The sequence below is a fragment of the Corvus cornix genome, chromosome 1 (genome assembly GCF_000738735.6).
Source record: "Corvus cornix cornix isolate S_Up_H32 chromosome 1, ASM73873v5, whole genome shotgun sequence".
Taxonomy (NCBI): Eukaryota; Metazoa; Chordata; class Aves; order Passeriformes; family Corvidae; genus Corvus; species Corvus cornix.
In genome coordinates, this window is record NC_046332.1 from 21,249,423 (window position 1) to 21,269,700 (window position 20,278).

General features: G+C 41.0%; 2 protein-coding genes across 8 annotated transcripts in view; one reads left to right on the plus strand and one right to left on the minus strand.

The window, feature by feature from the left end:
- The window catches only part of FILIP1L (filamin A interacting protein 1 like), a 189,356-nt gene extending 188,544 nt beyond the window's left edge, over positions 1–812 (minus strand). For 3 of the 4 annotated variants that reach the window (XM_019283781.2, XM_039558205.1, XM_039558210.1), the window contains exon 1: positions 569–812. The gene's annotated coding sequence lies outside the window, so the exon portion shown is untranslated. The remainder of the gene's footprint in view (positions 1–568) is intronic. The other variant, XM_019283782.2, reaches the window with a different exon arrangement.
- Positions 1–20,278, plus strand: part of CMSS1 (cms1 ribosomal small subunit homolog) — a 225,447-nt gene that overhangs the window by 191,216 nt on the left and 13,953 nt on the right. For 2 of the 4 annotated variants that reach the window (XM_039558288.1, XM_010395909.3), the window contains 2 exons: positions 12,232–12,332; positions 18,324–18,395. In XM_039558288.1, the coding sequence (XP_039414222.1) occupies positions 12,232–12,332; positions 18,324–18,395 (173 nt within the window). Of the gene's footprint in view, positions 1–916; positions 1,078–12,231; positions 12,333–18,323; positions 18,396–20,278 lie in introns of those variants that run through there. The other 2 variants (XM_010395908.3, XM_019283784.2) reach the window with 2 other exon arrangements.

The window sequence follows — 20,278 nt, forward strand, 5'->3', positions numbered from 1 at the left end:
AGCACACAGTGGGAAGGAAACCAAATACAATATGATCTGTAATACTGCCTGTACTCTGGAGCTGAGCAACTTCTTTGGAACTATAAAGGGATTTGAGCACGTGTTCCTTTATTAATTATTATTTTTTTGCTTATATCTGTGCCATAGCAAGCCCTATATCACAAACTTGATGCCATACTCTCTCATAATGTACAAAATAACGTGGGCTAAAACATCACTCAGCACATCTAAATGCATGCCTGTATATGTAATCAGTGTGCATATAGCCACACATATGGGGTTCTCTCATTTTCAGAATGATACAGTCTGTCAGCATGGCTGTATGCTTTTTACAGTAATTTAGGCAGGTAAAAAGCAAATAGTGTGTATTCTATTGCACATGCTGATATCCTTTTATCTTCCCATTTCCTATGGACAGTGATAATGAGAATTGATGTTTTTACATAAAGCACTGCATTATCCAAAAATACCCTTAATGCTGGCATGCAGAACTAGTGTTGCAGAAAAAGCATATCTGATCCAATTGCTCTGTAATTACAATGACAATACAAAAATGAAGCAATCTTACCTTATCTCAGGAGAGTCTTTTTGCTCTATCCCAGGCAGTTTCCTCTCCTTATTCAACTGAAAAGGGAAAATCCACTTAAATAACGAAAGATAAGGACTAGAAGAGTGAGGGATTTAAGGAGTTCTCATCTGAACTGCTGATCCACTTGTTTTTAGCAAATTGCAAAAAACCTCAATCCAGCAGTAGCTCAGTGCTACTTTCCTATCCTCGTGTGTTCTGTGGGCTGAGAATCTGCAAGAATAAACCTGAGACGGTGCTGCAAGAGAGAGACAGCGGGGGGGACCTTGGCACGGAGTTGGACCAAACTCTAAATATAGCCCAACCCACTTTCTGTGCAATTCTCTTCATACTCTGAAGGCAGATGACCTTGTCAGAAAACTGACCTCCCAGTATGTCCCTCTCTTAGAAGAGAGGATCTAAGAGAACAGGACTGCAGCACAAAGGGACAGAAAAGCAATCCACCATCTGCTTGAAGCAAATGAATTTAGGTATGAGCTCTTATTTTCCTGGTGAGTTAGAACTGATTGACTCATAATGTGCTTTATTTGATCATTTAAACAAATGAGCTGAATGTCAGTTCACAAATGCCCTGTACCGATGAGAGATTGCATTGTAATTGTTAGTCTTAATTAGAGAGCACTGACATAGATGACAAGCCCGATGCCTTTCCTCCTCTCAAAAACCTTAATGCATCAGAGTGTGCAGTATTTCCCTAAATGCTTCTGACTATAAAAAGTGATCCCTCCTTTCATTCGCTCTTATAGTAAGAAAGACTTTTTGGAAAAGTGATCTAAATCCACAAATGTATATTCTAGTACCATATAAATCTGAGATACTAGGATAGCTTGAAAGGGGATGAGAACCTGCAACATCAGAGTTCAAACTGCAGAGAAATCTGTAGTATATGGAGAGGAGGAGGAAGCAAAAAGTAAGAGGCATAGAAACATAACCCTTGTGCCTTAGACAGGGAACTGGTTTTCAACAGATGTTTTATAATCCAGGGAATTTGCCACTCTAACTCTATGTGGCAACATGTCAGGGTATTTTGTTCTTAGCCTGAAGGAGAGTTTAACTTGATATGAGTCAACCTGATACTCTGTCAAATGGGACCTGATACTTCTATGTCATATGAAGGCTTCTAAATAAAAAAAAGCTGCAGAAATCAGAGCAGCTCAAAATGTCAACTCTCATGTTGTGTGTAAAGATGGGTAGGAGAATTGGGATAAAAGACTGCAATATTGTTCTTCAGTGGGATATATTATTTGGTGGTGACATCTATCTGAGTGTATGCTACGTTATATACATGCATGCAGTTTTCCATACTCAGAGAAAACCTGAGCAAAATCAGGGCTGTGATAACTGCATACTACAGATATGTCTGCAAAATATCCATGAGCAAAAAAGGTGGGAATGGTACCAGTAGTCAGTAAAGTAGCAATGTGTATCTGTGAACAATAATTTGTGCTGTTAAGTTTTTGTGAAGTGTGCTATATATCCTTTTTAATTGCAGCCTACTATTTTTGGCAAGTTCCACTGTGTAATTTTATCATGATCTATAGACTTGAAGTGCACAGGATCAGCCAGACTCTCTGTGTTACCCTTACAGCAAGAACTACAGCTGTGAGCCACAGCTGCTTCCCAATATAGAGAACAGTAAAAAAGCACAAATCACTGGCAGTATTAAGGGGGACATCACATCTGGGACCATGCTACATTCCTGGCTAAAACTTGCTCATAGTCAGACCTAGGCTAGACCCTACCCATTAAGTAGTTTTATGGATTTATCCAAGTTCATCTTTCCTCCCAGTTTACCTGTTTCTTCCTCATTAACAAGAATAAGTGTTTGTCAGAAGTTAATATTATAACAAATGAAGAATGCTGGTGTTTGATTTTGAAGAGAGGACCTGAAAAAGGGAAAAGTCCATCTCCAGGTGTATATTGAATAGCACACTAGCAGTGTGTAAGTAGGGAAATTCTGAATATATGGGTCACCGGCACCATTAAAGATGGATGGCATTGTGCTGTCTGTGCTCCTGGGTGGTACCCTCATGAGAACCATACCAACCACCAATTCCAGCTCCTCAGTGCCACTGCCAATTCTACCCCTCTCTCTAGTGCTAGGATATTGAATTCACCGTAGATCCCTTTGTTCAGACCATGAAGGTGATGAGGATAAAGGAGGGACCATATACTCCTCCCCAGCATGAGGAGTATACTTTTTACCCTCTTTTTCAGCAGCTTTTCACCCTGTGCAGCAAACAGCAGCTTCCATACATTATAGATGGGTAGGTCTTAGAAGGAATCAAGGTGCTTGGTGGGTCTTAAAGCACAGAAATAGTCATACTTTGCCAGGAACTGTGACATGCACTTCTCCCATAGGAGTATTGTGGAGAAGGAGTGATTTCTTCCTCATACAAGTAATACAGTGGTTGGGTTTGGGCAGGGAGTTAATCTTTGGGGAGGCTTTCATAGAGTGGTGCTGTTCATGTGTTCAGGGCTCTAAATGTTGCGTGACCAACCCCAGTGATGCAAACTTCCTGGAAGAAGGGGAAAAGGCTTTAAGAGTGGTTGTATGTGTTTGTCAAAATGGATGGAAAAGTGCTTCGTTGGACAGCTGTGAACACTCAAGTTTTCTTTAGGATGACTTTAATTTTTCTGCCTGCACCATGAAGAGGAAAATGCACTAGAGGGTCAGGCCCTAGTTTGTGCCTAGCTTTTCCTGAGCTCTTAACTTGTATTTTCCTTATGATTCTGAATGGTTTTTCTGCTTATTTGTTGACAGTTTTTAACTGCCCAGCCTTCTTTGGTAGCATTTCCTCTGGAATGAGTCGGGTCTGACTTCTCCAGAGCAGTTTCCTCTCCCTGGCCAACAGATGGCCTGTGCTGGGGTTGAGACTTATTTCAAGCCAGAATTGTGGGATTCTTCCTCAGCACAGTAAAACATTCTATAACTAGTATATGTGTGAACTGATTTTTCTTTTGATTAACCCCAAATTCCTAGACATTTGTAGTTGTTTAAATATCCCATGGAGCATTTACAAGGTGAGATTATAAACCACAATGGCTCAGACCATTTCCAATGTGGTCAGCTGTATCCTGGCTTGCCCTGTTCCTCTGCTTTTCAGAGTTGGATAGCATTGTCTTAGGAGCATACACTGTTGCACAGTATTGCTGGCACCCTTTTGTGTGGTTTCTAAACCGACTGTATGGTGTGCAATGTGTGGCATCTAGCAGGAAGAGAAGCTCTTTTTACAAGGTTAATGTTTATGATGTTCATCCAGTAGATTTGAAAATAGCCAAAACCCCATGCTACTTAGACAAAACAGGCTCCCATCTCCCCCTCTCTCTAGAAATGTGCGTTTGAATTTCATTTGGAGTTATAAGGAGATTATTTGAAGTTTCAGCATGAAGGATAGTTTTTGAGAGCACAAAAGAGTAGAAGTGATTTGTGGATGTTATCTCAGCCCTCACTCATGATACCATTGGTGAAGCATAGAAACAACAGAACTGATTTGTATGCTGTGCTGAAATGTTCATGTGTCTTTGGGCTCTGCTTGCTCTTTCTTGGCAAGCTCATAATGAAGAAAGTAAATTGGATGGCAAACAGTAAAAGGACCTGTCATGTTCCTATCATGTCAATCATTGTGTTTGTCCTTTGCTTACCATGGGTTTTAAAACTCCAGTGACTAAGTGACTACTGAGTTCCCCTTGCTTACCTTGGTGATGCTTGTTTTCATTGTCTGAGGCAGCAGTGGGATGTCAAATTCAACCTTTACCTAGCAGGTGAAAAAGTTATTTTTGTTAGAAGGGGAGTGGCCTACTACTTTTTACCTCTGATCAGTCATATTCTGTGGCTTTTCTACCATCTTTCTGTCTTATAGGCAAAATATAACAATGAAAAAGTCAAATTATGACTAGGGTGAGGTTGTAGCTGTACTACAAGCTGGGCCTAACCTTGATCATATAAAGTTTATTCTTCTCTGCTTACATGTGTACAACAGAGGATTTCCTCTGGTCTTATTCTCTGATATGCCCTTTATTTTGTCTTTTAATTCACTCCCAGTCAGCAACTCGTGTCAAAAATTAGTTTGGAAGTACCTATTTTGAGTATTAAAGTGTTTTAAAAAAGGGAGATGTAGTTGTTAGAAATGTATTGTGGGAGATCCTTTGCATCGCAGACAGTTATGTCTCTGAGCTAAAGATTTTTTATCATATCCGAATATAGTGAAAATTAACTTGATAGTATTCCATTAAGACCTGTTCTTTTTTGCTTGAATGGACAGTGGTTTTAATTTAAATTATCCATCACTGTAAAGAAGAGGAACCTAAACTGAATATCCTTAAACTGAATATAACAAGATTTATCAGGCAAAAATAGTTGTTTGGGCTAGATGTGCCTTTTGAACTGCCCCAGGAAGGGGTTTGCCTTTTTAGAAGAATGTTGTCTTTGACTATGTAGTACAAGCTTTTGGCACTACTTAGAAACTATTGCAGGGAATTGCTACAGACTGGCTTGGCACAGGCTTAGGCTGGCTGGAGTGTGAAGTTTATGCCCTCTGAATGTTACCTGTGGGGACAAAGTTGAAGCTCATTTGATTCTTTGGTAGGACACTGTGCTGAGCTGCACATTGTCTGCCCTTCAGGTGTGCCTCACAAGCACACTTGGAAATACCTTTTTTCAGATACCTTGGGAGCAGGTAAAGTCTGCAGTTCAAGGCATCCTCGCAGATATCAAAACTTACTGTTGTGCTGGAATGCACCTGTTCTGGGAAAGGACTCCTTGGTTCGTAGAGATTGGAAGGCAGAATTGCCCAGACGGTGGGGACTGTGGATGGTTTGGGATGATGGAGCATTGGCACCACGTGTAATTCCTATGGAGGTTGTCTCAGCCTGAGCAGAGAGGCAGCTCTGTTCTCTGCTGCAGTAGGCTGATAAAGGCAGAGCAATGGTTACTAACTGGTAATAACCTTCAACAGAGCTTTCTGCGCAGCTTCGTGCTTCCTAGTGACAACAACAGGTACCAGTGCATTCACAGTGTTCCCTCTTTAGTTCTAAATGGTCAAAACACCCAAATATTTTAAGGCCTTATGAATGAAGGCACTTCATTTGATTCATGTGCCCATTTTGCAAAAGCTAAACTGCAAAAATTGCGTAAGTTTTCCACTAAGCTGTAGTATTATGTCTTTTGATGCAATTCAATACTATTTTTTCATTTCTTTTATGTGTTCTTGTATTGATTTGTAAGACTAAATCTTGTCTTACTCTACTGTTTTAAATGATTTAGCTAATCCATATTCAAGGAGGTAAGGAGATGTTTTGTTGTTTGGGGATTTTTTCTGTAATGTGTCACCTAGATTTCTCAGTTGTGCCACTCACTGCACTTGATGCATGCCTGTGATAGGGAGAATTACTTATTTTTCTTGAGTTGTCAGGGGACCCTTTCTAATTTAGCCAGAGCAATTTGAGAAAATAAAAGGGTGCTGGCACTGTCGTAGCTATTTTTAATGCAACGCTTATGTGGTGATCTTCCCCAAGGACAGATTACTTTTGTCTCCAGTATTTTTATCTCATTTACTAGAAATTTTTGAAGTATTGCCATGGTAAAAGCCAGCAACTGGTCTGAGGAACCATATTAATAATAAAATATGCATTCTTAGCCATTCCATGGTCTGGAAGTCCCCAAAAGAGCTTCATAGCTATTGCTTGGCCAGTTGGCTTTACACCATGGGCTCCAGGGTATCTGAGCCATCGTTAGGCTCCTCAACAGGAAAAATCAAAGCTGTCCACTGCCTACAGAGAGGGTTGACCTGGTAGACATGAAAGAGATCCTCCTTTTGGGGTTAGCTGTGCTGGTGACACACAGCTGAGTAATTCGAGATTTGTCCAGGAGGCGTTTGGGCTGCTGTGAACCGCTGAATTCTGTACCTCCTTCTCCCACTGCTAGGCAGAACCTTTCCCTTTTGTCAGGGAAGTATGTTAATCCTTTTTTTCTCAGTTAACTAGCCCACCAGCCAGGCCTGTTGCATTTCAAAGAGCTCATCTGTTGTTTGGGTACTGGTGGGCAGCGTGGCAGGACCTGCCTGAGCCCCGTGTTCTCTGCTGCCTCGAGGAGTGGTGCCATAGGGGTGTGTTAAAACCCTTTTAGCCCAACTACTGTGATCAGCACAACTCTGCTGGCAACAGGAGCCCTCTCAGCTGAGCAAGGATGAACAGGGACTTGGGAGCAAATTTTGCTGACAGCTGTTACATTTTGCAGAAATTTAATTGACCTTGCACTGTGTGTACCTGGTGGGACACGCAGGAGAAATGCAGTGAGAAAAGTTCCAAGTAGTGCATTGACCTTGAGGTTACTTAATCTGATTCACTGAAGATTGAGGCCAGTTTTTAATAGCAAAACTGAGAATAATAAGGAAGTGTCAGAATGTTTTTTTCTCTGACCTCATCTCTGCCCCTCTTCTCCCTTCCTCCCAAAGAAAAATGGCAATTAAGTCTCAAGATGTGCCCAGCACACTTGGCATTTTAATTAGCATCAAATATGTTTCAATCTACTGAATTTAGAGGTGGGAGCCCTGAGAAATATTTTCCCCTGCCATTAATGTACACAGATCAGTACAATTTAATCAACCAGTAAATAAAAATACCACTTGAAAAGCCGTCTGAAATTAATCCATCACAGCGCACCCAAACTGTGAACTATGCCCACCGACAGAATAAATACAAGCACATAATTTCCTGTAACATATCTGAAACTAGAAAGAGAGCATAACAAGTATAAAACCTGTTTCCACAGCATACTGAGCTTTTTGTTAAAAAGTAGAAAACAGAGGCTTTATTTAAAATCTGGTTTCAGATATGAGACAATTTTAGAACAGGCAGAGAAGGATGGAAATCAGGAAAGGGGAAGGGGGGGGGCATAATAAATTTTGTACAGCCTTTGTTTTCATGTAATTCCAGTTTAGTACTGATACATAGCCCTGATGAGAGCATATGGGAAAAAGCAGGGATTTCTGACCCCGAGTGTGTCTGACTGCAGGCAAATACTTCAAATAAAAGTTGAGGGATTCTCTCATGTGGGCGTGTAAAACAGGTTCCCTCCAAATTTTGTCACAGAGATTAATTAAATGGTAAGAAATGAACTTGTCCTGTACTGGCCTCTGTCACTGGGAGCCTTTTGGACACCAAATAGATGCCTGATCTCACTTTGCTTCTGGATTAAAAAAAAAAAACAAACAAAAAAAAAAAGCAAAACAAAAAACAAAACAAAAAACCACCTAGTGGAAATTATTCTCTCACTTATCTTTGGATATTTAGGACATATTTCATTTCCAAGCTTTCCTTTTAATTATGTGTTGGTTGTTCCTACATTATGAAGAGTTCTAAGAACCTTGTCTCCTTTCTCTCTCAAAAAGCTCGTTTCCTTCATGTTCTCATCTTGTTACAAGCCTCCCATGATTGCCATTATTTCTGTGAGCTGCCTTTATCTTTATTTCAGTCATATGCTGGCTTGAACCACAGGTTGTATTTCCCAAAGAATTTTAAGATGATTTTCAGTCATAACTTTTTCAGTCAGCCTTGGTTCTTACAGGAATGAATTATTTACGTTGTGGTCACTATACTCCTATGTTAATAATTTCAGTGTAGAAAAGAGGCATGTGAAGGTCAGAAGTCTAAGTAATGGTGAATCAGCATAGCAAATGCAAATTTGTATGCACTAGCTATTTCGTATGAACAAAATTGCATTTACATCAAAGCACATATCATTACATCCTATGTCACTAAGGTCTTATTTGCCTTTAAAAATACTATAGTAAATAGTGAAAAAAAAAATGTATTCTTTGTGAATATGTAAGTTAATAAAGGTGATTATTAAAGGGAACCTGTTAAATTATCTACATATCTCTGTACTTTTTTATGTGAATGTGTATAAACATGCAGATGTGTATATATTAATATGTGTGTTTACATGTATGTAATTAGTACACCTATTGATGTACTTAGACATACATGCATGTGTTAATATTAAATTTGTAAGTTAGAAACCAGTGCACTGGATGATTTTAAACAGTGATTGATATGAACGAGAAAGTCTTTGTCTGTGTGTCTGTCTGTGTGTGCGTGTGAAGCAGAAATGGCTTTTTCCATTTTTACATGGTTCAGATATAAAGACCTCATGACTGGGAAGCCTGTTAGTATGTGCCATGTTGCTGATGTAATACCAAAGCAAAGCACTTGAAGAGTTGTGGAATTCCCATTTATTTTTCTATATTGAGAGCATTTTGTGACCGTTCTGGTGCCTTTGATGACCTTGTGGTTGTGTAAATGCCGTAAGTCTCAGGAAAGCAGAGGCAGAGAATTGCTGTGCTCAACAGCATCACCCTCCAAGCAGTGTGTCCTGTCAGCGCCTGCCTGCCCGCTTCTTTGCACCTCAAGCCAGATGAAAGTCAACTTTGTATTAATCAATTAGGTTCCGCATTTGCAGCAGCTTATTATTAAGGAAGGATTTGTGAATTTTCCTGTTCTGGCAGAGAGTAGTCTCCTGGGAAGCTCAACACCTCAAAGTAGAGCAAACAGTGCTGGTCTGTTACAGACATGTTTGTGACCTGTGAGCTTCTGCATTTATCTGCTTCAAGTTATGATTTATATTGTGAATAAACCCACTGACATCAAGGTAACTATTTACAGAGAAAGGTACATGGTTTAATGTGAACATGGTTGGCAGAGTCTGGCCTGTGGTACTTTAAGGCCTGCAACAAAATGCTCCTGTCATCACAGGAGCTGTCATGGTGTCACAAACAATTACAGGTTGAGATGAGCTGCTGTCCTGCCTGGGACATGGCTGGAATAGATACAAAGTTCTCCATTGTATGAAATAAAAACGCTCAGGTACTGCAGAAAGATGCTCAAACTTGAACTGTTTTCGCTGATGTTTGTTGAGTCTGAGTCTGTGCCCTCTTCTCTCACTTCTTGCTGAGAACAGAGGACATTGCATCACGAAGTGCTGTCCAAAACTCAAATGAGCAGTGAACAGCTGGTACATTGTCAGGCTATTTCAGATCATGGAAACCATTTGTCCAGTTTTAGATTGCTATTGCTAGCAGTGTGTCTTTTAGTTGTGAGAAAGAGAAGAGGTTATTTAAAACTAGCACGACTCCTGTTTGCCTTTCAGAGCGTGCCAAGTGGGATTTCAGAAAGAATGCTTGCAGATCACAGGCAGCTTCCCCTGAATCTATTTGATGCAGTTCTCATTTATTTTCAATGTGAAACATCGGAAAGAGCTCACACAGCAGTTCAGTTCAGTGAGACATGCACAAATTCATTTTGGAGTGGGTTTGGGGCTCAAGTGCAGTGAGGAAGAGGGACGAAGAGGCAATTCTGATTTCTTTGATGTACTTCATTTATATCACCTCTCCACAGCCTGCATCAATGCAGTGTGTCCAAGACCCCAGGGGTGGGGAGCTGGTGTGTGTTAAAGCTGGTCACACTTTCAGTATCTCTGAAGTCAGCGATGGGTCCTTAAGTACAGAAGCTGCCCTACTAAAATATAGCACAATAAATTTGCCAGAGGAAGGGATACACAGGGAAACAAGCCCATGGTAATGGCCAGTGGTAACACTGAATTACCAAGACACCTTTTAAACTTTCTGGAGTATGCCGAATGATGTGATTTTTCAGGTTCTTCTAACAAAGTGTTGTATCTGAGATTCCAAAGTGGCTGGAGGTCATAAGTGGTCAGTGACTCTGGAGAGAAATAGGCAGGAAAGATCTGCTGCGCAGGGACAGCCATATGGTACAGGAGCGCTTGGACATCCTCTGGAGTACGATATTTGGCCTGTAATGTAAGGAAAAACTTTGTCTCACAAACTTTGAGCTTTCTTTGTTCCCTGTTCACGTGCTGCCGTGTGTTGGGCTGTACAGGACTAGGCACGTAATTTCTGCATGGGCTCTGGCACTCGTGTGGCCACAGTCCATTCAGCTCTGACCTGAGGCTGTGCCTGCAAAGAGAATGAAGCAGATAGGCCAGCTGAGCTGTAGTGTTCACTTGCTGCACATATTCCTGCATTTGCTTTAGAGCTGGAAAGCCAGGGCTTTTCTTGGTGAATTCCTATTTTAAGATTTCAGAATATGTCTTCATCCTATGTTGAAATACAAACAAGTGCTGTCATTTCTTCCATGGCATTTATTTTGGTCTTAATTAAGTTCATTAACATATTTATCTACCCTCTTCACTTAGGAGTCTCTTAGTTGTACTAAACAGAAAATAAATTCTCTTCTCAGTTGCTGCTCTCTTTCTAAAGCTCTTGTGGTTTGCCAAGAATCTAATCTATGTCAAGTAAGATTTCATGACAAATGGCATCCAACCTGCTAAAACATTCACTGATTTTCTTTACTATCTTTCAACTTCCTACACTTTCTCGAATTCCTAACAGCTGTCAGAACCCAACTTTAGGGTGCTGACTGTTACACAAGGTAGGAAAAAGGAGTGATTATGAGGTGGTATCTTTCCAGGAATAAATATGTATCCATTTTGTTACCCATTCTGTCACATTAGGATTTTCAAAGCCACTGCCTTGTTGCCACATAATATGTAATGTTGCATTTGTGGCTTAAAAGAGATTCTTTCCCCCCACCTCTTTCATCCCTTTACTCACCTTTCACTGAAATTCTTTTGTGTATTTTTCACATATCCTTTCACTTACCTTTTTTTCAGTAGGTAGCTATTTCGACCTGGAATGTGTAAATGCCAGCTATAACTGATTTTCTCTCTCTCATGTTCTCTGGCCATCAGTTTACTCTGCTCACAACTAGTGATTGCATAGATATAGTTATATCATCTGTACTCAGGGTGATGCTTAAGAAATCCTTCTACTCCTCTCTTTTCAAAATAAATAACTTAATCTTGAAGCTGTAAATTTACAACTTTGGAACACAAGAGATTGCAATAATGACTGAATACCTGTTGGGCAGAAATATTCCAATTACAGAAGTTGAATTAATTCAGTTTGATGGATGATAATGCTTCTGGCATAATCAGGGAAGTGTCCCCAGCAGAAATGTCTGTGTTTGAATACATCAAAAGCACTAGTATAACACTATTAGACGGAGCTGTTGCTGTGCATTTATTTTTTCCCCAAAGTCTCTCTGTAGATAGATGAAGAAGAGAATGGGTAGAAGCATCTGAATTTAAATAGTTGTCTTTTAAAGCATAAGCATATTTTAGTTTTGCAGACATGCTGCTCAAACCTTTGTCTAATTATTACTGAAGTAAGAGACACAATTAAAATGTACTTGCAGGAAACATGTGCATATATTTTTATACAATAGGACATTATACCTATCTTGTAATTTTTCCTCTTTAATATGTGTCAGTAAAGCATTTGGGAGTTGGAATGGGGATTTTGTGCATTTTTGTATGTGTTTGCTTGGATTTTCTTTTCCTTCATCTGCAAGACTTGTTTTAGTAGGAGAAAATAACATTATTTTGAAAAAAGTTCAGCAAACTTAGCAAGAAGAATGTATTTGTTACAGCCGTATCTATTGCCAATCATGAGATTGTATTATTGTGACAACCTTTCAGGTGGAGATTTTATCCCTATTTTTGAATGCAAAGATGGATAGATAGATTTGAAACACAGTAACAAAAACTCTTCTTTTTTTCTGATTAGATCCTTCAGATGATGAAGCTGTTGAAAAAGCAAGTGATAACAGGACAGCAACACGTCAAGATTCAGATTCCAAACCTGCTGTGAAAAAGAAAAGAAAGCAGGTTGGTAAATTAAGCAATTATTTAGCACAAAGATGATAATACATAGGGAAACATAATCTGCTTTTTTTCAGTGAAGGGACAGTTTTCTTCAGTCTATCTGATCTGTTCATGTAACAAATTTTTTGTTTAAATTATGTTGCCTTATTTGGAAGTGATCAGATTCTAGTACATTTCAGTAATAACTTCACACTTGTTTCATGTGAGTTGAGATTGCCAGGCCTGTCCTACAAAGTGACTGTCTAGTGATGCAAGCCTGGATGGTGCTACTCCCCTCCCTAGGGGAGGCTAATATCTTCCCCTGCAATCTTTTCCTTTCCCTGCACACACAAAGTCTGGAAAGCTATATTTATATGTTGTGCAGATTCTCTACCCAAGCATGTCCCCAGTGCAAGGTCCAAATGAAAAATAATTTAGGTCTACATGGACTGATGTTTTCTTACCCTTGCGCTGCTAAAAACTTCATTTAATGCCAATAGGAACTGTGTTGTTCAGCATTACATGGAGTATGCCAGGGAACAGGCAGCATCACCCCAGTTTGAGGAAAAAAGTCATCTAGAGGTCAGCTGATTTTAAGAAGTTTCTTGTTGGAAGGTAAATTTGTTCTGCCCTCCTCATACCACCCAGGAGAATCGACTGAGTGGCTGTCGGAGAGCTAAAATTACATTGGAGGCTATCTCTCCTTGAGGTTATGGGTATTAATTTTGACCCCTAGGTCAATAATAAATTTACTCTGTAATGCCTAGGCAATTGCCCAAGTGAAAGCCATTTGCAGGGATGTTCTTTTTTTGTAACAGAGAAGTGTAAACAACATGGTAGCAATTACTATGCTTTTGGATGTCTTTCCAAAGAGACCAAAGGTGAAGTGATCCAAATATCTGAATTAGACCTATGTTTTGATTAGGAAGGAGAGCCAAGCAATACAGGAGAAAGCTGTATTGCCTTTGTATGTGCTCTACCAGGGGGTCAGATGCTGAGGAGTGAGAATTCTTATGGAGCCACTTTTTATCACCGTTTTCACTTAGGCATTTAGAAGGAGGTTAAGACACTTTGTTTGGAAGGGTTGCTTGACCTTTTTTATGAGAACATTAGAAAGGATAGCCAACACAAGTTACTTGCCAAGGTGGCCTGGGACTGCTCAGCTGTAGCAGAACACCTCCTGCTGGTCTTTCTGTCATATAAAGAATATCAGCCTGCATGTTGGAATCAGGTAATTTGATGTTTAGATGTGAAACCGTAAGAGGGAAATGCTTTATGGGAGTTCAAAGTCATGGATGGGTTATTGCACATCTTTTAGACATACAAAATGAGACGTATTTATGGGATGCTGGTGGTTTTGTAGTTCTGGTGCAAATAACATAACCCATTTTACTCATGCCTGCCTTATTCAGAGGCTGGAAGCTGTTCCGCTATGGACTTGGCACCTTTAAGCCTGTCACGAGACAACCAAACAGAGTTATGAACATCTATGTTCCCAGTCTGCAGGCTGTCCTCAGGCTTACAGTGAAATGAATAATCTGTCTCCAGTCTGAATGATGCAGTGATGTGTTTACTTTGTCACAAACTCCAAAAGTCACTGTGTGGCTGACCTGGAATGTAAACTTTCACACACATTCAAGACTGCTTTCAGTCTACATTTGAATTTCCCGTAACTTTGGCAGCATGTAAAGAAAAAAAGCATGTTAGAAATATAATACAGGAAATATTTTATGTTCTGTGTATGATTAACAAACAAGGAATTTATGGCATTTTAGTTCATAAATCAGTGGTCTCGGCACAAATTTCCTGTTTTCTGCATTTTGAGAATTTCCATGTAAAAATAGCATAAAAACACAGAGCACAAGGGAGCCATGTCAAAAACCAGTTGGTTGTCTGCTTTGTGTCTTGCATAAGAAAAGCATGCAAATGACCTTTTCTTAAGGTGGCATGCAAAGAGCTATTGCATGAGTAGGTAAGCAACTAATGCTTGGATAAGGGTCAGAAGTTCAGGCTAGATCAAATGCTGAAATATTTTAGACTGCAGATCATCAAAGACATGCAAGTTTACAGCCATTCACCACCATGATGTTTCTCTTTTTTTATGTCATTATTTTTAATGTCTGAAAAAAGTGGATTTACTGTTTCTGGGCTAATAATATACTATGCCTAAATATATATATGTGTCAAGGTTTGATGCTGGCTAAGTGCCAGGCACCCATGAAAAACTATTCACTCATTTTCCTCTGCTATAGCTAAGCAGAGGAGAGAAAAACTAAAACAAAAACTTCATGAGTTGAGATAAGGATTAGGGGAAAAACATTTTAAGGGCAAAACAGGCTCAAAACTTAAACAGTATAAAGAAAATTTATTATTAGCAGAATCAAAATAAAAAGGGTAATGAGGACAAAAATAAACCTTACGAACACCTTTCCTTCCTAGTTCCTCCCTCTTTCCCACCAACCGTGCAAGGAGACAAAACACGGAGTTTTGGTCAGTCTTTAACTTCTTAAAAATCTTTCTTCAGTACGCTTAAGGAAAAGAGTTTCTTTCCTCTGCTGTGCCGTGGGATCGTTCCCACGGGAGATAGTTCTCTGTGAACTTTTCCAGCGTGGCTTTAACTTTCACAAACAGCAGCCTGCCCTACCTCCTGTAATGTGAGTCCCTCCCACGGGCCAAGCAGTCTTCCCACAGCTGCCCAGCGTGGGTCATTTTAGTTCATGGGGTTTAGTCTTTTAAGGATGAGCTGTTCTAGTTTGGAAGCAAGGGTTCTCTATCTCTGGAAGCAAGGGTCCTCTCCCTCTGTTCGAGTTCCTCACTAGATTACAGCTTTTTAGCATCCACGCGCTCCAGCGTGAGCACCGTTCCTCATGGGCTGCAGGTGGATCTCTGCACCCCCCCATGCACCTCATGAGTTACAGGGAAGCAGTTTGTTGTATTACAGTCCTCACCACGGCTTGCTTGGAGCACTTCTTCCAGTGCTTGGAGCACTTCTTCCCTCTCCTTCTTTTCACTGACCTTGGTGCCGCCATGTTGGTTCTCCTCACGTGTCCTCACTTTTCCTTTTCCTCTGACTTGAAAGAAAGTTGGTGTTTGTAGGTTCACTTGTTCTCAAGTTCCATTAATTGAAAAGTTCTTACAGAGCTTCGCTGCACTGAAAAGGTTTTTGTCTGGGCTCCATATCAGGGAATTGTTTGCCATGTTTTCGTTGCTGGCCACATGGTCTCTGCTGGCACCACACAAGCGGCTCTGGCTGCACAATCCCGGCCTCAGGAGGGCCCCAGCCGCATGGCCCCCAGCAGCCCCCGCCAGGATGGGCCCTGGTGGCCACCTTACCACCCCTCAGGAGAAGAAAAGAGTTTCCTGCGGTTTCTTCCTTTCTTAAATGTCATCGCAGAGGCGTTACCAACTTGTCTAACTGGGCTTGTAACCTGCCCATGGTCAGAGCCTTCAGCGATTGGCTCTGTGCCGGACCTGGAAGTTTCGAGCAGCTTTTCTCCCACTCCCAACCAAAAACCAGGCTGTGTTAAACCATTACAATATGCAGTGTAAAGGAGGTAATTTTGAGCCTTACCATGCTTCTCTAAGGAAGCAAGGCTTTGACTACAAGCCTGCTGTGTGCTTGTGTTGCCTGCTGTGTGTTTCTGTGTCTGGCATTTGGTCCTACTTTCAAACATTTGAATGAAGAAGTTTTTTCTTTTAGAGAAATTTTTTCAGTTGTGTGGCACATTTCATTCTTTTCTCATACAGATACCAGTTGGGAGTGTCTGAGAGTTATGTAAAGCAGTTCACGATGTGTAAGAAGGGAGAAATGGGCCCAAAGTGAATGAGTGACATTTTTCAATATGCTGGAAGAATGGTAGCACCACTGGGATAGGGAACCATCATACTCTACAGGAGGAGAGAGATTCAGGTTGGCCCTTTTCTGACTTTTTGATTGCTTGTAGGTATCCCTTTACCAAAGCAATCCAAAGGCTTGTTCTCTGCATAAAATATGATGTTGAACATAAAATTTATGATTGAAACACCTGGCAAATGGCCTTTAAGTATCTATGGACAGCTGGGATGTGTAAGAGTAGAGCAGAGGGTAGCTCTGTTTCAGCCTCAGTGTCTGGGAATGCTAATGGTAGGGCTAGGAATGAAGAAATGTATGGTGGTGTTTTAAAAACACTTGAATCAGAGTCAGGACAGAGATTTTTAAAATAGAAACAAACCAAAAATAAAACAAAAAACCTTATATTAACTCTGGAACAATTTTGTTAATTAAAGTGAGTTTCCACTTGCAATCATTCCCTTCATTTCTAGTGAAGATAATCTCTGTTTATACCTGAGAAAATGACAAGGACAGATCTCTGTTGTTGAGGCAAGGTATGATCCCTATCACAGCTTCTCATGGCTTTTTATGCAGGCTATGTTACATTCCAGTCATAGCTGTAGAGAGCTTTGCTGGCTGTAGCACGTCCCCAGCCACATCTTCTCTGGTAATTCCTAAGTTTCATTTCAATTCTCAACCAGTTTCAGAGTCACTGCTATACAATACTGCTGCCTTTGCAAGGGCAATGACTGTGGCTGCATCACAGCACAGAAAGCAAGAGGTCATTTATTTGTGTTGAGCATGGCAGTTACCTGTTTTTATAGCTAATTAGCCAGGGCAGTGGGGAGGAAAAGAGAAATGTAGGAATAATATGAACAATTAAACTTCAAAAAATGCTTCTGACGAGGCTGTGAGAGTGGGCTTGGAAAGGCAGGAGTGTGCTGGGTTGGGTCATTTAGTACCAGTTGCCATGAAGTGTCCTTCTGTTAAGGTGGGCAATGCAAGGAGGGCTCAGGAAGACCCAGATACTCAGAACTTCTGTTAGCTGTGCTTTGGCCCTCTTGGCCTGACTGAAGCTGCCTTCCCAGGGGAACTAAGGAACAGCTTCTCTGGTTTTCAGCTAGGCTCCCTTTCCTGCTGATACTTTTCTTTCAGGCTTTCCTCAGGGAGGAGTGCTGGATTTGCTGTTCCCGAGCTTTTTAATGCTCCATGTGATGAGTCTTCTCCACATTTTCTCATAAGAGCAGAGTTTTCCAGCCAAATGCATCATAGTAGCATGGAGCTTTTTCCTGCAGCTCAGCCTATTTTCCCATTAATCTTCATCAAGTCACTTATTAAGTTCCAAAGCCTGTCTATGTAGATAAATTTGCATTTCCATGAGGTAGAAAGCCCTAAGAAGGCAAAAGAAATGATAATTGCTGTGCTCAAAACAAGGGAAGTCTGTGCCTCGCTTCCTCTGGACAGTTTTAGGCAGCTACGGACAAATCCTACCCCTGGATTATGTGAACAGGGACTCTGGTACAAATGGACCAATTCAGCCTATTCAGTCAGGCACAAAAGAGGGTTAATGATAGCAGCACGTGTTGGATTATTCTGAAATGCACCATGTATTTTTCTTGTGTGTATTTGACCCTGCCTGCTATGAGGAGACAAAACAAGAATGGGGTAGGACAAACTTGAAACATGTTTTCCTAAATTTTGCATTACAAGTGTAGAAGGAACTCCAGAGCATGATTGTTTCCAATTAATCTTGCCCTGTTCCATGCTATTTTTTACCATCTGGATGCTCACCTTAGACCCAGTTATTTTAGAACACTACTGGCAAAGTTTAGAAAAACTATCACTCACAATAATAGAGATTAAAAATATAAATTTGGTGGTAGATTTTGTTCATATTTTCCTCCTGTTTTTTTTTTAAAGTATCAAAAACTGCTTTTCACCATTTTATGGAATTACGACTACACCCTGAATGTTTCAATTTTCTCTTCTTTTATTCCCTCTCTTGGTTGCAACAACAATCTCAATTCCAAAATTACTTTATATGCATATAACTGTGAGAATTTAATTCCTTCTACAGGTGGGAAAGTTCAATTTTATTTGTTTTTTCCTAACTCAGCATTATAGTTTCTGTATCTCCTCTTACCCCCTTTGTCTTCCTTCAGTGACTTTTTTTACTTACTTTTTTTTTTAAATGTGTTTTGCAGCCTACAGAGTGTTTTTTAAGCCAGCCTGAAGAAAAGCAAGAGAGCACTGTAAAGGCAAAGAGGAGGAAGAAGGTATGAGTGTCCTAGAGTGTGTATGGGGACTGGGCAGTGGGTTTATAGGCTACTACAAGATGCAGAATGGGGACAACCCTGTGATGATGGGAAATAATATGGTCATAATATTGCAGCCTCTTTTAGAGAAGAACAGAAATTCCTAATTTTTAAACCTTACTCGAGATACCTATTCCCAACCTATGGCATTATGTCTGTATTGCACTCAGGGGTTGTATGTCTACACCCCACTTGAAAGTGTTGCACGCCAGGAAAGGGTGACTGTATGGAAGAAAGGTGGAACTTCAGCTGCTGCAGAATCTGACCTGTTCCTGAAGTGTGGTCAGGCTGCAGCTGCTGTTACACCTTTTGAGCCAAGGGCTGTCCTTGTTCACTCTTCTCCTCATAGCATAAGGATATAAATAAATACTCTATATTGTCCCTCTGGCTGTGCTCCATGCTCACCCACAACAACAAACACACACTGCAGTCTAGATGGAGATTGTATGGCACCAGGCAAGTTCATTGTCTTTTGGGACAGGCTGTAAATAGTTGGCTCTCTCACAAAGCTGAGGGGTGGCCTTTTTATGTTATGTTAGCCCTCTTATTCATCTAAGGAATGGGAAGTGGGAAGAGTGGGATTTTGCTTTCAATGTGGCTCTGGCAGAGTAAGTACAGTAGTTACTCCACTGGAGCCAGAGCAAGGGCATCCCATGGCAGAGGCTGGCAAACCAACCTAACAAGAAATCCCCTTCTCAGGCAAAAAGCAGCTGCTCAGTTACACCTTTGCTTTCAGTGGGCCACTAAGCTGACATAAACAGCCTGTCAAAAAAACCCCATTAGTAAACATTTATTAGGTTGGTCTGTGGCTTCCAAACAAAGTGCTGTCTCCAAAAGTAAGAAAAAGGGGGGAAAGCCCTTTTGCTTTTAAGCATCTGGAATGAATTGGAAGAAAAATAATAAAACTTCCTGCATGAGAAACATTTCCCCACAGCTCTCCTTGAAGGAAGAGAGTTTGCTCAGGTGTCCTTGCTCTTGCTCTTAAAGAATTTCTTGTTTTATCAGTCTTCTCTCCTCCAGAGGCCCATAATTTTTCTGAAGGAACCAAGTGGCCCAGTGAATGATATAGTGGTCCTGTGGAACACTGTCTTATGCTGAATTACCAAGTAAAATGAGCCTGATAATTCTATCTTGCTGTCTCCTAAATGAGAGGTTCCCAAATGTGGCTCACTTGAGAGGCAGCTTGTGAGGCAGGGCTGGGGAGAAAGGTGTTTGTGGTTGTTGGGAAGAACAATGGAGAGGTCTGGTTGTGGGCCTCGCACAGTGGCTGGTTGTGCTGCCCACAGCTGCTGGTCATGCATGGGGAAGGCACTTGGCAGAAAAATACAATAGTGGTAAGTGAAGGGAAATCTTGGGAAGGAATGCTACAGATTCAAGCCCTGCAGAAACCTGTGGAACAGCCAGACGTCCTCTGCAAAGTCTTCCAGGGACTGCAGAGGGCTTTGTACCAGGCCAAAGCTAGACTGAGAGGAAGGCATAAACACTTCATCTCCGTGTGACCCACTGTTAAAGGTTCAGCTGGGGTTTTGCAAACCCACAGGTGGCTTTTAGCAGGGGTGAAACAGGCAGTGCCAAAGTGGCAATGGCTGGGAGAGGCAGTGCCTGCTTTGCCTTTGCTGTTTTGGCAGCCCCCAGATGGCTTTTCCCTGTTCAGCATTCTGCCCCTTATGCTGCTGTTACCAGGAGTATTTGGGGTGTATTGGGCAAGAGGGAGAGACAGAGTGGTGGGGAATGGAAGAGAGGAGGGAGTGGGTGCTGAGATGGAGTGAGGGAAAGAATGGTTGGAAGAAGGTCTGTCTCTGACATTAAAATTCCTGTCATACCTCTCTTCAAAATTTCCATTG